Here is a 17,341-nt window from a genome sequence, read left to right as displayed (position 1 = left end):
TGAGAACCAACTTCCAAAAGTTGTTGATCTCTACAGGTACACACACACACACACACACACACACACCCCTTTATATGGACATCAGGTTGCATACTGCAGGAATCCAGCTCTAGCAGGATAAAGGATTAAGAGCACAGGCTCTTCAAGGCCATGGAAACTACTCTGTAGGACACTGTAGTGGGAGACACCACCATTATACGTTTGTCTAAAACATGCAGAACGCGCAGCTCCAAGAGGGAAGCAGCATGCACAATACCCACCAGGTGATAGGGACACGTCACGTCCAATAATCGGACCCTCAGGTGCAGGGCTCTGATGGTGGGGAGAGTGTATGGGTATGTGGGAGCAGAGGGTGCGAGGGTGATCTCTACCTCCTAATCTGGTCGTAAATCTGAAATGTATTTAAAAAATGAAGGCTTTGGGACTGGAGAGATGGCTCAGCACTTAAGAGCACTGACTGCTCTTCCGAAGGTCCCGAGTTCAAATCCCAGCAACCACACGGTGGCTCACAACCATCTGTAATGAGATCTGACTCCCTCTTCTGGTGCTGTCTGAAGTCAACTACAGTGTACTTACATATAATAATTAATAAATCTTTTTAAAAAAATGAAGGCTTTAAAAGAAAGAGATGCTGACAGTCTGGGAGAAATACAAGCTGGATGAAAATGAAAATGTCCTCCAAATTTGTAGGATGCAGCTAAACATGAAGTGAATGTGGATTTAAGGTCAGGAAGCTAGACAGCCACGTGAGGAAGTCAAAAAGAAGGAAAGAATAAAATGAGCAAAAGGTTAAAGAAGCCGAATCGACCCAAAGGGTAGGGCTCTGAAGAGATCAACCCGACTGGAGTCTGCCAAGTTAAAAACAAAGGGAATGACTTGTATCCTTAACAATAAAGGGTCCATCCCCAGCGGTTCTCAGTCTGTGAGGCAGATTGATACTATGTATCAGATATTTACATAGGATTCATAACTGTAGCAAAACCACAGTTAGGAAGTCACGATGGAATCACTTTATGGTTGGGGGTCACCACGACTTGACTTGAGGAACTGTATTCCAGGGTCACGATGGAATCACTTTATGGTTGGGGGTCACCACGACTTGACTTGAGGAACTGTATTCCAGGGTCACGGTGGCGTTAGGAAGGATGAGCTCCACCCACCGGCCTGTCACCACAAATCCCAGAGGCGGTGTCTCTGTCTGCCTTGCTTTCTCACCTGCTGCTCAGTCTTGACTGCACATTGCCTCCAAGCCGGTTCTGGTTGCTGAGCTCCCAGTTCTTCTGTTTGCTGGGCCCCGTTAGAACCCTGCCAGCGATGCTCTTCCAAACTGTTTTGTTTTCCCTCTTTGGCTCCATCTATGTGGGAGATGTGAGACCTGCTGGGTACCTTAAATTAGGCTCCTGGGGATAGATATCCAACAGTTTCTGGGACTACTTGTAAGAAAGGCAATTGTCACACCGAGCAGGTATGTGTAAGTAGCCTTGTGTCCCTTAGGCAAGAGTTCCAGGGTAGCCTGGTCTACATGATGAGATCCTATCTAAACACTACTTTTCCTGTTTTATTTCACTTTAAAGATTTAAGTTTAAAACATCCCCCAGAAGACATCCAGACCTATAGCTTTACTGGTAAGTTCTATCAAACATTGCAGAAAATAGTTTAATTTAAATAATTTAGCATGAGTCAGGATACTTGGCAACTCATTTTGTAACTGGATGGTGTAAAATCAGGTCAAGGTGCCTGAGAGGCCGCCGAGATGCCTCCTTGGGCAAAGATGGCTGTTGCCAACCTGATGATCTAAATTTGATCCCAAGAATCCACGTGATACAAAGAGAGAGCTGACTCCGGAGAGCTGTCCCCTGACTGTCACGTGTTCACTATGGCATGGGTGTGCACCCACACACAAACACACATGAGGATTTTAGGCCTGGAAAGATGGCTCAGTGGTTAAGAGCATTGGGTGCTCTCCCAGAGGACATGGGTTAGATTCCCAGCACCCACATGGCATCTCATAACTGTCTGGAACTACAGTTCCAGGGGACCCAGCACCCTTTTCTGGCATGCATGTGGTACACAGATATGCATGCAGAAAAATAAATTTGTAATACATAAATTAATAAACTTTAAAGACATAAGAAAAGGTGATTCAGACCACATCTGTCACAAGTGTGAAGTTAAACTTAAGAGCAATAACAATTTGAGTCCAGTGACAATTTAAAAGGACAGTGCATCCTGATGAATAAGTAAACAGAATGCTGACAGGCAGCTGGATGGCCTTTTCTTGCCTGGGAAAGAGGTGGTCTTTCAGTGTGGTCAGAAGCTAGTGGAGGGGACCAGGTGGTGGTAGTACACGCCTTTAATCCCAGCACTCGGAGGCAGAGGCAGGCAATCTCTGAGTTTGAGGCTAGTTGTTTTACAGTGTGAGTTCTAGGACAGAGAGAGAAAAATCTGAAAAAAAATCACACACACACACACACACCACACATACATACTACACACACACACCACACATACACCACACACACATACTTATACCCCATACACACCACACATACACACAGACATACCTCACACACACCATACACACACACACACACCCCACACCACACACACACACACACCACCACACACACACCACACACATACCAATACACACCACACCACACATACTACACACACACACACACACACACACACCATATACCACATATACACACACAGCACAACAGCACACACACCATACCACACCATACCACACACACACCACATACACACACACACCACACCACACACCACACACCACACACACACACACACACACACAGAAAGCCTAGTAGAGGGGAGAAGTCGTTTACATACAACCTGACCCCAGAAACTGGGAGCGGGGAATACCTGACTGACTGACTTCTGACCAGTGCTTTCACGCTCGCCCCTTGCTGTCTTTGAAGGCGACTGAAAGCTCTTCGCGGCTCATTCAGGTCCCCATTGCCCCTGTTTGAGGAGAGAAGCCAACTGAGCCAGCATCTGACGTTTAGAATCTCTTTTCTCCACAGAATCCGAGTTTGCAGCACTCGAAATATTATACTATATACTAACATGGCTGCCTGAACTGAATCTAAAGATTTTTTACCCAGGGACTGTGCCAATGTCTGCACAGAGTGCCCCAGATATTGATGGAGAGTCCCAGACATTGGCAGAAGAGGACCCGGTAGAAACTGAATTGGGTTTTCTGGTTACACTCTTTCTCATCAAGGAGGACCAGGCAGCAACCCTTAGTGTCTCTGTCTCTATCTCTGATTCAGAGATAGAGCTCAGTCACCTTATGCAGTAGGAGAAGCAGGGTGCCCAGGAGAGTTTCCAGACAGCTACCTTAGCTGACTATTGTAGCACCGCCTGTCTCGTGGTCGCTGGTTCATAGGTCCTCATTCCTACTTCATCTAGTGTTTGGCATGGAGTCAGACACCCAGTACTCAGTGTGTGTGGTGGATACAAATGTGCTGCCTGAAGTCTTTTCACGAGGGAAGTGTGACGTGACCAGTGAGTGGCCTCCATTTCCAGCCCTGTCAGGGTTCCTCTAGAATCTCCCTGGGACTGTGGGGCAACAGTGGGGTTCTGCCCTAGGCTGGTCACCTCCTCTGCTCTTGTGGTCCTTTTTCCCCTTAAGTATAGGTTCCAAGGATGAGACTCAAAAACAACATCCCGGCCGGGCGGTGGTGGCGCATGCCTGTAATCCCAGCACTCTGGGAGGCAGAGGCAGGTGGATTTCTGAGTTCGAGGCCAGCCTGGTCTACAGAGTGAGTTCCAGGACAGCCAGGGCTATACAGAGAAACCCTGTCTCAAAAAAAACCAAATCCAAAAAATAAATAAATAAATAAATAAAAATAAAAAAAAGCAAAAAAACAACATCCCATATTCACTGTAGGTTCTGGGAGTCTTGTGGTCCTGTGGTCCTGTGGATCCGGGTGATGAGAGATTAACCTCACAGGCACATGTCATGGGAAGAGCAGTCACTGAGGTGACAGCCGTGTCTCCACTGTGGCCTGTAGGCGTCACATTGTGTGGACAGCATGGCTGTCCCATGCCCTGTTCTGGCTGCTTCCGGAAGGTGCTAGAAAGGTCTGTCCTCCCTGTCTAGGCTGCCTTCTAGAAGGTCACCCTCCTCCCTTCATAGTCCAGGGATGAACCCATGTCATGAACATCCAATCCCTCTGCACTTTGAGTCCCATGCCCACATACGTGTATACATCTGTGTGTCACCAGTTCCAGGTTGGCTTAGAGATGTCTGGGAGCAGAGGGGCAGACGAGGAAGAAGGACGCTGGGCTTTGTGGCGCTGCCTCTTTAAGGGTAACGACATCACAAGGCTGTGGAAGGCCAGGCAGCGTGGAACTCCGTGGCCTTAGGCTGTTTCTGTGGGGGTCTTGGGACTCTGTATTTCCACCTCCATGGGGCCACGGGCCCACATGTGAGCACTTGACACCATGGCGGAGGGGAGCAGCGAGCTGATGAGCAGGCTCATGAGTGAGAACGCAGACCTGAAGAAGCAGGTGCGCCTTCTGAAGGAGAACCAGATGCTAAAGAGACTGCTCAGCGAGAGTTGCCAGGAGAGCTGTGCTCGAGGGAGCCGGGACCTGCTCTATCCCAAGGTCCCTACCTACCCTGAGGCCTGCTCCCCCGGGAATGGAGGTGAGGTACAGGCTTAGCCAGGACGGGGCAGCTCTCCCTGGGAAGGGTCGTAGGGTTTATGCAGGCTGGTGGATCTGCCATTTGGTAATGTCTCGGAGCATCGCCGTCTGGCTTAAGACAGGCCCGGGTGTGATCACCGGGCCCCAGGCCTGCTGAGGTCATTTCTGTTTTGTTAGGCTTGGCTGGGAGGTTTCCTGCCGCTCTCTGTTTTCTTCCTCTGCTTTGTAGCAGCGTGTCCTATATCGTCTTGTCTTGTAGAGGTGCAGGTGTGTCGACGGATTGAGCCAAGCCGACATTCATTTGCCATCGGTTTGAAAGAGTCTCTTGTTTGAACCTGGCTTCAGGAGAGGGGTGCAGCACCCACCCCGGAGGGAGATCCTAAAATGGACTCTTGGGTGTCAGTAGGTGGCAAAGCCTATGGTGCTACCACCAGATTACTAAATAGTTTCAGCTCAAATCCATAGCTTTTTTTCTTTTTTAGAGAGTGGGGCATGGGGGATTTGGGGGAGGAACATACGTGGGACTGGTGACCAGTTTCTGCAAAAAGTAGTTGGTTGTGTTTTAAAAGTTGTTTTTCTTTCTGTAAAAAAAAAAATTCCATTTTTACAAACAATAGTACAAACAATTTGGGATGTGGTTGGTGGATGTGACCTGGGGCTTTGACTGGGATGTGGACAGAACCCTTCTCCCTGTCACTGATGTCTGAGAACCCCAGTGACCCCAGTGGGTTCAGCTTTCTGAAGGATGTGATTGCTGGTCACACCATCCGGCCAGAGTGGGAGGCTAGAGAGCTATTCCAGCTCACCCAGTCCTTAAGGAGACGAACAGCCTGGTGGTCAACTGGATTTGGCCAGGCTGTAGCCCACTCCCACTTCCTGTCTTTGAAGTTAGCTATAAAGCCTAGGTTGGCATTTGGTGTCATGGCTTCTTAGAGCCCCCTTGGAGCTATCTGCTTCTCTCCTGCGTAACAGCCTGCACTGAGAATGTCATTTGGAGCCCATTGGAGTCTGGAAGGCACAAAGCCCACCGGAGGGGGGTCCTTCACATCTCCACCACTGAGTCCCAAGGGGGGCCTTGAAGAGGGAGCTTTGGTTATATAGGGAGTCCTCATGGGGAGATGGAGTGGGGCATGGAGACAGAGTCGCTGCCAAGGGGCCAAACAATGCTTGTTGGAGGGGTTGTGCTCACGCAGCTGGGTCACATGTTACATCCTGCACAGGTGTGACATTTGTAACATGATGTGCTGTGGTGGTCATAAAAACCCAGGTAACCACTGTCAGAGACTGACACACCCTGTGCCACCAGATCAAGTGCGTGAGGGAGGAGTCTATCTCTAGTCTTATACTTTTACATGTGAAATGCAGTTTTCTTAGAAACATTTGTTGGAGAGACTCTTTGTTCTCAGAAGTTTTAGGTTTTAGTTTATGGGCCCACTTTGGTTTTCTTCTTCTTCTTCTTTTTTTTTTTTTAAGACTTATTTATCTATTACATGTAAGTACACTGTAGCTGTCTTTAAACACACCAGAAGAGGGCATCAGATCTCATTACAGATGGTTGTGAGCCACCATGTGGTTGCTGGGATTTGAACTCAGGACCTTTGGAAGAGCAGTCAGTGCTCTTAACCACTGAGCCACCTCTCTCTCCAGCCCTGGTTTTCTGCTTCTTACTGAGCAATTGGACACCGGTTCCAAGAAAACACCATTAATGTTTCTAGCTGGTGTCTAGCTAGCTGTATATAAATAAAGCTCTTCAGTGCTTTGAAGGGTATATATATGGATAGGGTCTCAAGGACTGATGGGTCTTAACAAGGGCACAAAGGAAGGTATAGCATCTTGTGAACAAGGTGTTACGCTTTTTTCTTTCCTCTTTTTCTTTTTAAATTTATTTATTTATTTTATGTATATGAGTACACTGTAGCTGTACAGATGGTTGTGAGCCATCCTGTGGTTGCTGGGAATTGAACTCAGGACCTCAGCTCACTCCGGCCTCGCTCAGTCCAACCCAAAGCTTTATTTATTGTTATATGTAAGTACACTGTAGTTGTCTTCAGACACACCAGAAGAGAGGGCATCAGATCCCATTACGGATGGTTGTGAGCCACCATGTGGTTGCTGGGATTTGAACTCAGGATCTCTGGAAGAGCAGTCGGTGCTCTTAACCTCTGAGCCATCTCTCCAGTCCATGCTTTTTTTTTTTTTTTCTTATAAAACACTTTTGGGACAGAACAGTGGCTCCCACCTGTGTACACTTTAAGATAGGATTCCTGATAGGCTCTAAAACACTCTCTCAAGTACACTGGCTTTCTTGCTATGAGAACATGCTCTTAGGAAGTAGATAAGAGCTTCTGAAGTCAAAGGATGGATAGTAAGTTCCCTTTGATGAGGACCATGAAAAACAAGGCAGTCAGACAGGTGCATGCCTGAGCTTAGGCGTGGCTGCGGAAGGGGCTCCACGGAGAGCAAGAGAGCACATCCAGAGATGCTGTATGCAGCAAATTGTTTTTTTCAAGTACCGAGCTCTGAACTCAGGGCCTAGCTCATCTAAGCAAGTGTCCTACCACTGAGCCACCGCCCGGAGCCACAGCTTTTTTTTTGCGATAAAACGAGGTGGACAGTCATGGACTGGGCACGTGGGCCAGTGGACAGAGGAACCAGGGTGGCGCTGTTTGTGACGAATTTGAAAAGCATGTAGACGTCACTCTAGGAGCGTGGTTGTGAGCACACTGAGACCCCACGTGCTGAGTTCAGGAAGCAGGGAGGGACTCCCTCTGTCTTCAGGTGACATGCCAGGGAGGAGGGGGAGGAGCACAGCTTTGGTAGGGAGCGGGACTTTGCATCCGCGACCCTGTGCTTCCAGATGTGCCTGTGAGAACCTCATCTGACTTACTGTCTCTTTTTCTTCTCCACCCCAGGTCCAGATTTTGGAAGGTTTGCCGGTGTCCCTGACACACCCTCCCAGTTACAGACGTCCTCCCTGGAGGACCTACTATGCTCACACGCCCCACTCTCCAGTGAGGACGATGCCTCCCCAGGCTGTGCAACCACCTCTCAGATGCCTTTCAAGTCCTTCCTCAGCCCTCCAGAACTACACGCACGAATTGCCGACAGGAAGATGTCCCCACTCCTGAGTCCCTTGCAGGACTCCCTGGCTGACAAAACCCTGCTCGAGCCCAGGGAAATCTCGCGACCTAAGAAGGTGTGCTTCTCGGAGAGTAACCTGCCCACTGGGGATAGGAGCAGGAGGACCTATTACCTCAATGGTATGGTACACACAGGTGGCCCTGGGTGGGAAAACCACGTTTCAGAGCCTTGGTTGTGGCTTGCTTCTCCAGGGACGAAGGGTGGGGAGGATCGCTGGAGTGGGCCTGGGTCTAGGATCAGGTTTGCCCTGGCCTTTTGGAAAAAAAATGGAGATGTTCATCCTCAATATTTTGCTGAAAAAAAAAAAAACTCTAAGTGTTCTAAGTTCCTTACGCTTTCCTGTTTGGCAGGGTGGGTGGGGTGGGTGTGGGTGTGGGTGGGGTGGGGTGGGGTGGGGGGGCAGGGTGAAACTTGAACATAGTTAAGTAGAATTTCCTGATAGTTTTCTTTTTTTTTTTTTAAGATTTTTTTATTTATTTACTTATTTTATGTCTATGAGTACACTGTAGCTGTACTGATGGTTGTGAGCCATCATGTGGTTGGGAATGAAGGTTGCTGGCTCTGGTCAGCCCCTGCTTGCTCTGGTCTAAAGATTTATTTATTATATATATAAGTACACTGTAGCTGTCTTCAGATGCACCAGAAGAGGGCACTACAGATGGTCGTGAGCCACCATGTGGTTTCTGGGATTTGAACTCAGGACCTCCAGAGAAGCAGTTGGTGCTCTTAACCGCTGAGCCATCTCTCCAGCCCTCCTGGTAGTTTTCTTTTGTAGTTTGTGCTTTTCTTGTGTCTAATTTAGGAAGTCTCTGTTAAGCCCAAGGTTACAGATGCTCTTTCATCATTTAGATGTTTCATAGCAGCCAGGCGTGGTGGCGCACACCTGTAATCCCAGCACTTGGGAGGCAGAGTCAGGCAGATTTTTGAGTTCGAGGCCAGCCTAGTCTACAGAGTGAGCTCCAGGACAGCCAGGGCTACACAGAGAAACCCTGTCTTGGAAAAAACAAAACAAAACAAAACAAAAAAAGAATTTGGGGTTTTGTCTGTGGGATGAGGTTTGCATGGAGAAGCTACTCCAATACTAACACTTGAAAAGATGGTTCTTCCTAAAGGCATGACCTCAGCATCTAGAGAGCTGGTCTCAAATCCAATCAGAAAGAGTTGGTTATACCTCTCTGGTATCATGGGCACATCCGGCTTGGCAGGTCAGCGTCATAGCATTTCCGATGCTGGGTAAGAGGGGTGATATCTCCCTTAGCATTGTGCATCGTACCTTCTGCTGCTATAGAAGCTGCTAACATCGGGGTAGCTTCTGCCTTGGTTCTCAATCCCTGGGCTTTTAATACCTGCAGCGTTGCAAAATGACTAAGAAAGAAACACATTGAAAGGCATCGAACTTTCAATAGCCAAGACAGTCGTATTCATGGATTTGAAGACTTAATATTAACGGTCAATATCAATAATAACCAATAGATCAAACACCAGTAGAGAGAGTGAAGCGCTGGCATGCTCTAAGGATGGACCCTGGAAACGTTATGCTAACTGGATGATATCAGATGTAAAAGGGCACCCACTGTGTGCACAGCTCCACCTATGTGACACGCCCATCTTTGATAAATCCATGAGAGTGGTAGTTGCAAGTGCTGGAAATTGAAAAGCAATTTGGAATAGATTGCTTGCTTTGAAGGTCTTGGAAACTTCTGGAAAGATATAGTGGTGATGACTGTACGGCTCTCTGTGTATAATAGTGACCATAGAATCAGCTGCTTGAAAGAGGACAGACTTATTGTATGTGAATTGCATTCCGATATGGGTTTTTAATTGACTGGGCAATCAGGTGACCCCAGCCTCAGCTGTACTGGGTTCTGAGGGTCCCTCCAAGGGTTCTCACATGGGTGAACCAACTTTTCCAAAGTTAAGGAATGAGCAGGTTTGCACATCTGAGGGCTGTTGGTCTGGCCGCTTACTGGTTTCCTATGCTGGCAAGGACATTACCTGTCAAGAGGGTTACTCTGTTTGAGAGCGATCTCTTCCAAGTAGCCCTGCCAAGGTCACAGAGGATAGCAAGTTCTCTCTCTATACTGGTCTATGCCTGCTGGTTGTTCTCCCCAGAAGACACTGGGGAGAGTATAGGTCTGAAGGTACCAAAAAACCAAAGTTTGAGCTGGGAGGTGGCCCAGCACTTGGGAGGCAGAGGCAGGCAGATTTCTGAGTTCGAGGCCAGCCTGGTCTACAGAGTGAGTTCCAGGACAGCCAGGGCTACACAGAGAAACCCTGTCTCAAAAAAAAAAAAAAAAAAAAAAAAAAAAAAAAAAAAAGAAGAAGAAGAAGAAGAAGAAACCAAAGTTTGGCTTCTGCCACCTGGGACTCTGCAGGTGGGCAGGAGATATGTCCCCAACCTCTCTTCCCTGTCTGGCAATAACATTGCTTCTGGAAGCAGACTTGGGAAAGCTGGTCCTGCAAGGGAAGTGCTAGCTGATGCTACTTCCAAGTGCCCCATCATATAGAACAGTGGCCTGGCTTCTCATCTGCCCTGTGCCCTATTCTGTGAGCTCAAGTTAGGAGTTCCTGTTTTTCCTGTCTGTCTAAGCTTCCTCCTGGTGGGCTCACTTACTGGGATTCACAGTTATGCATACTGTTCAGCACAGTAGTATCTGGTTAGTGTGTATCCCACACCCTGGCTCAGAGCTCAATACCTGATGGATGACCACCTGACCGAGGTCATATAGGCAGAGCTAGCTCTGGGGCCTGCCCCTAGTGTCCCTATGATGGTAAAGAGGATACCAAATCATTCTGGGTCATCCCCAAAAAAACTCAAGGTCACAAGGCACCGCCAGCAGGGATGGGGGTCTAGGGTCCACGAGTCTGTGTGGTTATCACTGTCTTGAGTGTGGGTGTTCAGCTACCATAAAGCTCACATGGCCAGGACTTCCCGAGCCTTGTGGCCCTATATATACACTGTTGAAGCCTTTGTGTCAGATCCACAGGACCTCACCAAACTTACAGTCCTGTCAGGGGCGTGAGTCTCAGGTCTTGCTTAGGTGATAGCATGCTGTCCGATGTCTTCTGTCAGGATGGAAGTATGCAGCTCAGGAGTGATGCCTCTGAGGGTAGCGTGTCGGATACAGGATGCTAAGGAGAAGTCACCTGTGCTATCATCCTGGGCTCTGTAATGTGGGACTTGAACTGAGAGTGTAAACTCTACACTCATCCGAGTGTTAAGTGGTCAACAAGGACCCTATAGATGTAAGAGTGTTTGCGACAGGTCTTTTAAATCAAGATGAGGTTTATTTTCCAAAGAGCACCAGGTTTTTGAAGGATAAGGATATGTATGACATTGTTTAATAATAATTTCTATGACACCAGAAGCATTGTATGGAGAGGGGTTATTGGGGGGCCGTGTTTATTGGGATTTGGGGTAGTCCTGAGAAGTCTAAGAAGAATAAAGAGAATCTTCTAGTCCGTCATCCTCTCCACAGACATGGGTGAGATAGGGTTGATACTGATCTTTCAGACATCGGCATGGTTTTGGTGGCAATGCTGTAGAACTAGAAGAGGCTGGCTCTTTCCAGAGCCAGGCTGCGATGTCCCTGCTGTCTTCAGAGAAGGCTGAGTTGGTGGGAACAGTATCTGGGAACAACAGGGGGGTTCCCCCTCTCTCTGGATAGACTTGGGTACTGTCTTTCCCAGGGGCCCCTACTGTCTTTGTCAGGTTCACATGGCTTTTGGCTTCCAGACAGAGGGAGCTGTGTGCTGAGAGCAAAGAGAGAGAGATGGTCCCCTCTTCAGCTCCAAATACCTCCAAAAAATTTAATGATTTTCCTATATTCTGGCAGTGAGGGGCAAAGGTACCTTGGTACCTTGAAATGGTCAGGATGGTACCTACCTGTCTTACCCAGAGATCCAGAGTTTTGCGGGTGCTGAGAAAGATGGTCGCATCGTTGGGGAGATCGCGTTCCAGCTTGATCGACGCATCCTGGCCTACGTGTTCCCAGGGGTGACTCGCCTCTACGGTTTCACAGTGTCCAACATCCCTGAGAAGATCAAGCAGGTACACTTTGTTTGCCCCAGCTCAGGTCTGGTACTTGGCGGCACATTCTGGTGCTTGACAAGTCGGTGCAGACACCTGACTCTTTCCTGGGTCCAAGTGTAACCTCCCCCTCCCCCACAAGGGACAAGGGCTCATCCTTCTGAAGTGCTGAAGGGGCCAAGGGCGTCCAGTTTCCCCCTAAGCCTCCAAAGTCTGCCTTACCGACCTACCTCCACTAGGGTCAGAGACTTTTCTGACCTGGCGCCTTGTTTCCTCTGCTCCGTGTCCCACAGACATCTATCAAGTCCCTAGACGGCTCTGTGGATGAAAAGAAACTTCGGGAGCTGACGCATCGCTATCTGACCCTAACGGCAAGGCTGGAGAAGCTGGGCTACAGCCGCGAAGTGCACCCGGTGTTTAGTGAGTTTCTCATCAATACCTACGGCATCCTGAAGCAGCGTCCAGACTTGCGGGCCAACCCGCTGCACAGCAGCCCGGCTGCCCTGCGCAAGCTAGTCATTGACATTGTGCCGCCCAAGTTCCTGGGTGACTCCTTGCTACTGCTGAATTGCCTGTGTGAGCTCTCCAAGGAGGACAGTAAACCACTCTTTGCCTGGTGAGCCGCCCGCCTCACCCTTCCGGCAATAAACGTGTTTGTTCCAAACCCGGGGGCCACCCGCGTCCTCCCGCATGGAAAGCTGTCTGGCCAGCTACGGTGGGGAGAGGCCTCCTCCACGTCTGCGCTTGCCCAGGGCATCCAGCAGCCCGGGCCGCGCACAGCCACCGGGCACCTGTTGCCTTATTAAAAGCTTATTTATTTGTTTGCCTTACCTCTGGCTCTTTGAGGGCGTGGTGAGGTGTCTTGGTCTCCGCTGGCCTGCAAGAGCTGTGGGTCGGTGTTTCTGAGCAGAACTTGGGGGCTCAGCCGCTGCTCGGGCTGAAGGCTGGGACCCTTCTCAGCACAGCGTCCTTGAAAGCCTCCATCTCCCCCTTGAAAGGACCAGTAAGCCCTCTTCCAGTTTGGGTGTCCCCCAAATGCAGAGCTGGAGGCAAGATGGTGGTGGAACCCGCAGAGCCTATCAGAATGGAAACACAGCCCTGTGGTCAAAGTTAGGGACTTTGGACCATGACCGCGGATGGTGACAAGTCTGTTTGGCCTGTGTGATTGCGCATGTGCTGGGCCTGGGATAAGCTTTGTGGAGCAGAAATTACGGAAGCGGCAGCAACTTAGGGAAGGGGCCACTAAGCCACAACAGGGCTTAGTTCTTGGGACCCAGGAAGCCTATATTCTTTTTGGACATTGGCCAGAGTGATAAGGTTACTGCAACTTCGCACCGATTCCGACCCCACAGTACTTCCCTGTGTGCACATACAGGACACTAGAGACAGCGCTACAACAAAGGGGTTGAACCTCCCGGGAATCAGTGGGGTTGAGACTGGGGATCCTGACACAAAGACCTGGAGTGGTATGACACTTGGCAGGTTTGAGAGCAGAGGTGGCTCAGGCAGTGCAGGCAGCTACCCCAAGATGGTTCCTGTGCTATCCCCTGAGTTCTGGTGTGTGTGTGTGTGTGTGTTTAATTAGGGTCACACAATTTAGACCAGGCTGGCTTTGAACCAACTCATAGATATCCTGCTGCCTCTGCCTGCCAAGTGCTGGGATTCAAGGCATGTATAGCCATACCCAGCCCTATGAGTCCCTGCTCAATTCCACGTGGGCTGGTGCTGGGTTGTCTCACTGACACTTCTGGCCCTAGCACTGTGTGTGTTTTTTTTTTTTTTTAGATCTATTTATTTTATGTGTGTAGACTGCAGCTGTCTTCAGACACACCAGAAGAGGGCATCGGATTCCATGACAGATGGTTGTGAGCCACTATGTGGTTGCTGGGAATTGGAACTCAGGACCTCTGGAAGAACAGTCAGTGCTCTTAACCGCTGAGCCATCTCTCCAGCCCCTCACTCCCCCAGTTCTGAATAGAACCTCTGTCTAGGTCCAAATTTTTGGAGGCAGAAAACTGAGCAACATCCTTGAGGGACCCCTCTCGGCTTGGTGTATTTGTTCAGTTCTGAGATACCTATCAGTTGATGGGAGTGCTGAGTCCTGGTGAAGGGACAGGGCCAAACCTGATACCAGGGGAGGGGTCTAGCCAGCCTGAAGTTGCCTAAGCCCCTGAGAGGGTCTGGCTCAGTGCTGCTGTCAGTGTCCCCCTTTTGTAGTCACCTTTGAGGTGATTAAAGCGAGGCAGTGAACTACATCCACACAGCATGCACTAGGAGCTCTCAGACCACAGCCCTATAGCTATGTCTGTTGTCTTAGCCAGAGAGGCCACAGTCAATTCTCCTTGAAGACAGCAACTGGATGCTTCCTGCAAACCTGAGGTAAGGCATAAGGGTAAATCTATATGGAGATTTGTTTAATCAGGGAAGGCAGACTGCAGACATCGTGCCAGTGGAGAGAGTGTTGTTTACAATTCGAAGCACCCCCCTGCTGCTGCCCAGGGCTATGTGGGGGGATGCTTGGGATGCTTCTAAGGTGTGAGAAGCCTTGGAGGAAGAGGAGGAGCAGGAGCATGAGGAGGAGGTGAAGCCAGGTAGGTAAGCACGGAACAAGAATAGGAGTTTAACTTCCGCAGGCTTAGACTATGATCCAGGAGTGTGCCTCTACTGACCCAGGGAGTGCCTTGCCCTGTGTGGTTTGGAGGGCAGAGACCCTCGACTTGGGAAGAATTGAAGTGGGCTTTGAGTTGGTCCTTTTGCATAACAGATGTGTTTTTGCACCAGGAGTTGCTAGCTCACAGTGGAAAGATTATTGTTGCTTTTTTCTAAATAGCAAGGCACCCAAGAGGTCATGGTGTCATAAAAGAATAAGCAGAAAGTAAGGACAAGTGAAAAAAAAAGTAACCCTGGGGAGTAGGAGGGGCAGAGTGACTGGGACCCCAGACTTCAGGCTTTGAAGAATTAAGCTCTTGGACTTGACTATGAGTCTCTGTGTTAGTCAGGTTTCTGCCTCTTTGGCAAAACATCGGAGAAAGTCAGTTTAGCGAGGAAGGATTTATTTAGCTCACATCCAGAGGTTTCAGGCCATGCTTGGCTGGTTTGGTTGTTTGGGGGTCTATGATGGAGCGAGATATCCTGGTGAGCTGTTCCTTTCACTGTCCAAGAGACAAAGAAAGAACACAGACATGGGACAATTATATCCTGTTCAAGGGCAAATTCACTCCTAGTCATTTACCTCTTCCAACCAGGCCCTGCCCCCCACAGTTCAGTAAGAACTCATCAGTGGCCTAATCCATCCAAGAGATCAGAGTCCTTCCTCATGATCCAATCACGTTCCCAAAGCCCTTTCTCTCAACATTGCTGTGGTTGGAACCAAGCTTTCCACAATGAGCCTTTTGGGAACATTCCAAACTCAATGTCCCAGAGGACATTGGTGTATTAGTGTCCCTAAGCTCTTGAGCTCAGCTCTGCATGGTCCCAGGCTGTTGCGTGTCCACTTGACCATCCTCATGTGCACATGGTGGGAGTGTACCTAGAGATTAGAGATTCAGCCCCTCTCAGGTTGCAATGTGCTGTTTGGAAGACTTGAGAGTGTCCCTGCATGGAAAGAGGGCAGTGGTGAAGGATGTGTGTGTGTGTGTGTGTGTGTGTGTGTGTGTTTCAGACAAACTTTGATAGTGATATAATTTGGCCGAGTCCCTTGAGGATGAGTATAGGTTTTAGGGCTGGTTACCTGTGGCCACATCCTTTATCAGAGGGGTAGAGCCACGCGCCACCTGCCCAGGGATGATGCCTGCACGAATGACTTGGGATGCTTCTACATGGGCAATTTGTCATTTATCTACGGACTCCTGGATATCTGCTCTGCATTTGTGCCAGGGCCCAGCCCTTCACTTCTAGTTGTTCAAATTTGTGACAACTTCGATGGTTCTTCAGTCTTTCTAGAGGGCCACAGGAAGACTGAGTCTCCACATCCACAAACATCCCTTCACCTGGGCCCAGAGATGCTGTGGGGAGGTGTATCTTGACACTCTGATACTCCAAAGGCTTTGTGGAGTAGGGGTTATGTGGGTAATAAGGGCACCTGGGAAGAGTCCCCGTCTCTAAGACAAGAATGTTCATGTGTGTCCAGGATTGTCATAAGATCTGTGGATCCCATACAGAAGGGATGCAACTGTCTCTACCTAGAATTAGTAAGGATTGGAAGAAGGCATCTGGGAGTTGGAACTATGAGCTGGATCTTGCCTTTCTCATGCTGCTGGGCTGTTAATTATAAGGAGTTTTGGTTCTAGAACTCTTCACCTGCTGGCCCTGGGGAGCTCAGTACCACACAGCAACATCACACACAACAGCATCACCTGCTACACTCTCACACCGATCACCATGGGTGCACTCATACCTACACCTGCTCCCAACACCCATATGTTCATGCAATATCAATGCAAACACATGTATGCTCACTCAAATGATATCAACACACATATATACACAATGCTATCCATGCATGCTCATACCAACCACCCATATACAAATAGTAACATACACTGATACACACCAACACAACCACATAGATGCAGACATTAACATCCATCAATGAACACTCATCCCAGTGCCCACCCACACTCACACTAACACTGCACACATACTAATAACACAACAATGCATACATTATGACAGTTGGTTTTTATGGTTGCCTTGACACAACCTAAAGTCCCCCGGGAACAGAGAGCCTCAATTGAGTGTCCAGCTCAGATTGGTCTGTGACCCTGTTTGTGGGGGAATTGTCTTAAGTTTGTTTTTTAGATCTATTTTATGTGTGTGGATATTTTACCTGCATGTATGTATATGGACCATATGCATACCTGTGCCTGCCGAGGCCAGGAAAGGGTGTCAGAGCTTCCGGAACTAGAGTTACAGATGGTGGTAAGCTGCCATGTGGGTGCTGGGAATTGAGTACAGATCCTGTGCAAGAGCAAGTAGTCTTAACTACTTGAAGCATTTTTCCAGCACCAGGAATTGGCTTGATTTTATTGATTGCTGTAGGAGGGCTGTATTAAGTCAGGGTTCACTAGAGTCACAGAACATATGGGCAGTCTCTACATAGGAAGGGAATTTACTGATGACTGTAGTCCAACTGCCCAACAATGGTCAGCAGCAGCTGCGGATGGAAGTCCAAGGATCTAGCAGTTGCTCAGTCCCACAAGACCAGCAGGCAAAGAGAGTCTTCCTTCTTCCAAAATCCTTATATAGGTCTCCCACAGAAGGTGTGGCCCAGATTAAAGGTGTGTGCCACCACGCCTGGATCTGGGACTTGCTCCTTCCCAGATGACCTTGAACTCAGAGGTCTCCATGTCTTAATCTTCTGGGATTCAGAGCCACTGTGCCTCAAGATCTCCATGCCGAGATCCAGGCCAGAAACTTGTATCTCCCAGCCTCCAGATTAGGATCACAAGTGAGCCTTCCAATTCTGGATTGTAGCTCATTCTAGATATA

General features: G+C 48.9%; 1 protein-coding gene and 1 long non-coding RNA gene across 3 annotated transcripts; one reads left to right on the top strand and one right to left on the bottom strand.

The window, feature by feature from the left end:
• Positions 1–4,476: 4,476 nt before the first annotated feature.
• On the top strand, positions 4,477–12,471 carry Spatc1l (spermatogenesis and centriole associated 1 like). 2 transcript variants are annotated; one of them, XM_052163589.1, is made up of 4 exons: positions 4,477–4,681; positions 7,593–7,940; positions 11,721–11,872; positions 12,145–12,471. In XM_052163589.1, exons 1-4 carry the CDS (start codon positions 4,477–4,479, stop codon positions 12,469–12,471), a joined length of 1,032 nt encoding a protein of 343 aa, XP_052019549.1. The 2 variants fall into 2 exon arrangements, with proteins under 2 accessions (XP_052019549.1, XP_052019550.1); XM_052163590.1 differs by lacking the exon at positions 12,145–12,471 and having other exon boundaries at positions 7,593–7,876; positions 11,721–11,822.
• LOC127669547 (uncharacterized) lies at positions 11,204–12,984 on the bottom strand. Its single transcript, XR_007974388.1, has 4 exons — positions 12,683–12,984; positions 12,082–12,169; positions 11,708–11,855; positions 11,204–11,574 (listed from the first exon to the last, which is right to left on the bottom strand). It is a non-coding gene; the product is annotated as an uncharacterized LOC127669547 (long non-coding RNA).
• Positions 12,985–17,341: the final 4,357 nt, after the last annotated feature.

The sequence above is a fragment of the Apodemus sylvaticus genome, chromosome 19 (genome assembly GCF_947179515.1).
Source record: "Apodemus sylvaticus chromosome 19, mApoSyl1.1, whole genome shotgun sequence".
Taxonomy (NCBI): Eukaryota; Metazoa; Chordata; class Mammalia; order Rodentia; family Muridae; genus Apodemus; species Apodemus sylvaticus.
The sequence above is the reverse complement of the archived record's forward strand: the minus strand, read 5'-3'. Positions and strand labels throughout refer to the sequence as shown.

Bases quoted from the DNA above. Each gene is read 5' to 3' on its own strand.
- Spatc1l (XM_052163589.1), top strand. From the start codon at position 4,477: ATGGCGGAGGGGAGCAGCGAGCTGATGAGCAGGCTCATGAGTGAGAAC. The intron at 7,941-11,720 runs GTATGGTACACA...TGTCTTACCCAG, and splicing joins GAGGACCTATTACCTCAATG to AGATCCAGAGTTTTGCGGGT. The intron at 11,873-12,144 runs GTACACTTTGTT...CGTGTCCCACAG, and splicing joins TCCCTGAGAAGATCAAGCAG to ACATCTATCAAGTCCCTAGA.